Here is a 4,153-nt window from a genome sequence, read left to right as displayed (position 1 = left end):
AAAGAGTGCAAAAGAATGAAAGAGTGCAAAAGAATGAAAGAGTGCAAAAGAATGATAATTCTTTGATAATGATAATGATGAAATAAAAAGAGGGATGACTAATAGAATGTTCCTGTTTGAAGCAAATCATAGGCTATGTGACATCTCTTACATACAATCAAGCCTTATTTCAGCTCATCAAGAAGTTACTACATGTTGAATAATAATGGCCTTACCTGGTTTTGCAGATATCTTGTTTGTAATGAATACATGAATGTAGCCTAGACAGAGCAACAAAAAAACAAGAGTTATCTCTGATTTGTATATATGTGGACTCAACATACACCAATATAGCATTTTTATCAGAACTGCTTATCACTCAGAGAACCCCACACACTAAAACACTGTGAGTTAAAAATTTATAAGTGGGGTGTTCTGACATCAGTGCTGGTGTTATTTTTTGTTGTTATTACTGTTACTGTTCAAACCAACACTTTGGTTGATGTATGACCAGTGGTACTCTTAGCCCTCCCCTTAGCCTCTGACAATCGATCTCTTGTTAAGAATCATGGTAAGATTTTTGACAGCTTCTTTAAAGTTTCTAAAAAGATTAGTTCAGTTGTCAAAACTACTGGTTAAAATGATTTTTGTGTAACAAGTAAATCCCTCACAGAAAACACTGAGAGGAGTTTGATATACTCACAGGAAGTGCTGGCATAAAGATCTTCACATACATCTGAGACAACCTAGAGAGAGCTTTTCAATCAATATCAACAAGAAATATTCTCTGAAATAAACTCTTTTTAACAATAAATAAATAAAATAATAAATCAACAAACTAAAGCAGGAGAAGAGAAGTGAATTTTGGCACAGCTGACCTGGCCACCTCTGGATCCTGTTTGACAGCCAACAGAATGGACTCAGTGTTAATGAGGATCGCCCAGCAGGGGAAACACGCCAGAATCAAAATGAGGATGGCCCGCTGCAGAATGACCCCAGCTCTCAGGAAGTTACGGCCCCCAAAGGTCTGACACCAGAGAGAATTGTCTTATTCTTTTTATTATTACTACACCTTTGTCAGCACTTACGGCTCATACCTGAGAAATCAGAGTATCACAAGCTGCAGACAAACCAGATCCAACAGATATGCCTGTCACATTGATAACCTGTGGATATAACACAAGCATTAGTGGGTAATGTTCTGTGGCTCTGTTAGTTTAACTTTCATTTTAAGAACATCACTATATTGTACTTACTGCTATGGCCAAAGCCACTCCGGCCAGCTCTGTCTTCCCCAGATGGCCACAGAATATGCTACTAACAAAACTCACTGAAAAAACCATGAGCTGGGAAATAATCTGATGAGAGAAAAAAAAATAATGAACAAAAAAGTAGCTGGGACAACAAAAAATATATTGATTAGTTTATTAATAACTGTTAGTGATGTGGGCTTCTTGTTCTACTTTAACATGAGTGGTACTAGCTTCCAGTGGTGGAAGCGCATTCACCAAAGTACTGAAAATGTGTTGCTTTTACTTTAAATTATGGATGGAGATACTAATCAGTAGATTCATCTGTAATCAAAATAATTACTGTCCAATCCAAAATAGCTAAAAAGCTCCACAACAGTGAGTAATAGTAATACTTTTAATACATTTTTTTTATATTTTCACTTTCACTTCAAGTAACATTTTGAATGTTTTATCTCCTTCTCACAGAGTGTTTTTACAGTTTGGTTTTGTAGTACTTTTCCTTTAGTAAAGGATCTGAATACTTCTTCCACCACTGCTAGTTTTATCAACAGCAGTCCATATCCACACAGAAAACAAATGTTAATTGAACTTGGTTTTATTTAGATTTTTGATCAGTGACAGTTAATTTAAACACATTCTACTTACCACTGGTCCGGCCAGTTTAGACAACTCTTTTATTTCTGCCTTAAAACCAACAGGGACCAACATGCGGATCCGTTTTATTACAAAACATTCACTCCATGTAGAAACAGGTGAACTCTGTGTGCTGCTCTCCATGATTCAGCCGCTACAACTGTTGCTATGTTCAAAGTTGCTGTAAGTTGCTGTGTGTTGCTGTCAGGGCCACAGTCCCGAACTCCGTCAGTGTGTGTCTGATGAAAGCTGTTGTAAATGTGAATGATCAGCATATGACCCACGTGAAGTGTCAGTTACTTCCTGTGAGTCAGCTGCTGGGTAAAAAAGTTCAGGAGCTGGTGTGAGCCTGTGATGTTGTCTGGTGCTGCATTTGCCAACAGATGGAGCTATTTCCCAATAACACACGCACACTGATCACAGTAGCTCTTTAAAAAATGTCAAGTGTCACAGTGGATTTGAAGGTCTTTATGATGAACGCATTACAAATGAATGAACATGAATTATTAAACACTTAGGACTGAAGAGGTGGTTTGAGCTCTGCTTGAACATGCAATGTATCCTTAAATGTCCTTCATTTCTCTATAAAATTACTGTTAATTATTCATTAGACATGCCAAAGCCTAAACAATCTTTGTTCAGTTCAATTGTTTAAGGGAAAAAAATAATGAAATCACCAGACACCCGTAATTAATCATTCTTTATGCCCTTTGTTAATGATTTACAAGGTTAATAATGAGTCATTGGTGTTATTAGACCCAATATAAACAAGGCCCATCAAATTACCCCTTAAAAATTACTTTAAATCGTAACAATGTAAAATGTCTTTTTCTTTCTTCTTGCTTTAAGCATGAATGGTATACCCTTAAATTGAGAAATAAACAATATTGACTCCGTGATTTGTTTTATTTCGTTATTTAAGTAGTCAAAATATTAAAGGTTTCCTTCCCAGTCTCAAAAAGTATAATCCAATGGATATAATACTCCTGTGCCATTAAAACACCATTATCTAATTTAAGGAAGGTTAAGGAGAGATGTAAATGTAGAACAAATTAATCATTTTTAAATTTTTAAAGGTTATTTGTAATGATAATGGTTTTTAGAGCTCTCCTAATAGGACAAGTTCAATTCAGAATCTGTAACCACCAACCTATTGTTTATTGTTAATGTAAATTAAGAAAAAAAGGCAATTGCTTTCACACAGGTGTAACACCAATGACTAACAATGTAACTGTACCATGAAGTCACGTTCTGGTTAGACTCTAGATGTCATTTATTCTGGCCACCAGGGCAGGACAACAATCACAAAGATCTCTTTCGTAATGGGCTCTAAGAGGAAAAAATGCTCAATTTGTTTGTCACATTGAACAGTCTCAGCATCGGTTGATGTTGTCCTGAAGGAAAAAAACATTGGATCAGGGCACGCACACAATGTCTGTGCTTTGTTTTGACATGCAAGAGAAAAACAGACTTTGAATTAAGCTAAGAGTAAATGTCAATCTGAGGCTCAATTGACGAGGCTGTTTCATCAAAACAGTCTATTGAGAACTTCAGAGAGAGGCACACAATAGTAGGGTTGCCTTGCTTTAACCTCTTATTACACTTAAAAATGTCCTTTTTGTGAGTGAAGTGGTGCAAAGAACACGTGAACTGTGGTCATACAGTGCGATGAATCATCCTTCACTCTGTCTTTGAGCACATGTGTGGTACACGCACAACAAGTGTCTAAAAGGAGCATGTTCCCTAAGGTGACGGGTTCTGGGTGCAGGAGGTAGAATCCTATAGAAGTAAAGAAGTAAACCAGTAAACATGAATCAACTCCAGACTGAGAGTGTGTTTGTTGAGATATTTCAGTCTGGATCAAAGCTGTAGACCGACTGACAGACTGACTTTGAGCAACAGTGCAACAATCAGAATATTATTTCTGTTTCCTGTGAAAATCATTTTATATATACAGTCTGTATAACCCAGTCAACATGAACAACTCTCTTCCCCTTCCTGAAAGCAGGATAAACTAAGGTTTGATCTGTGATATCATCAAAATCACTTAAACTAAGACTCATTGTTTGAATATACAAAAGGTCCAGTGTGTAACATTTAGGAAGTCTGTTGGCAGAAAATGAAATATAATACTCATAGGTATGTTTTCATTAGTTTTATGCTCACCTGGAAATCAGAACAATAAATTTTTTTCGATTATAGATGAGCTGTTTTTATCCTACAGAGGTCTCTCTAACGGGAAGTATCATGTTTCTACAGTAGCAGAAAGGACAAACCAGCTCTAGACA

General features: G+C 36.4%; 1 protein-coding gene across 1 annotated transcript in view; it reads right to left on the bottom strand.

Annotated features, from left to right (window-relative positions):
* Positions 1-2,111, bottom strand: part of slc47a3 (solute carrier family 47 member 3) — a 6,905-nt gene extending 4,794 nt beyond the window's left edge. The window contains exons 1-6 of the mRNA XM_035680534.1: positions 1,878-2,111; positions 1,236-1,337; positions 1,077-1,145; positions 858-1,006; positions 683-725; positions 216-260 (exon numbers count right to left, since the gene is read on the bottom strand). Of these exons, the coding sequence (XP_035536427.1) occupies positions 216-260; positions 683-725; positions 858-1,006; positions 1,077-1,145; positions 1,236-1,337; positions 1,878-2,009 (540 nt within the window). The 5' untranslated portion in view covers positions 2,010-2,111. The remainder of the gene's footprint in view (positions 1-215; positions 261-682; positions 726-857; positions 1,007-1,076; positions 1,146-1,235; positions 1,338-1,877) is intronic.
* Between the last annotated feature and the right edge of the window lie 2,042 nt (positions 2,112-4,153).

This window comes from Morone saxatilis, unplaced genomic scaffold, assembly GCF_004916995.1.
Source record: "Morone saxatilis isolate NCDOM2014 unplaced genomic scaffold, NCSU_SB_2.0 Contig8, whole genome shotgun sequence".
NCBI lineage: Eukaryota > Metazoa > Chordata > Actinopteri > Moronidae > Morone > Morone saxatilis.
The sequence above is the reverse complement of the archived record's forward strand: the minus strand, read 5'-3'. Positions and strand labels throughout refer to the sequence as shown.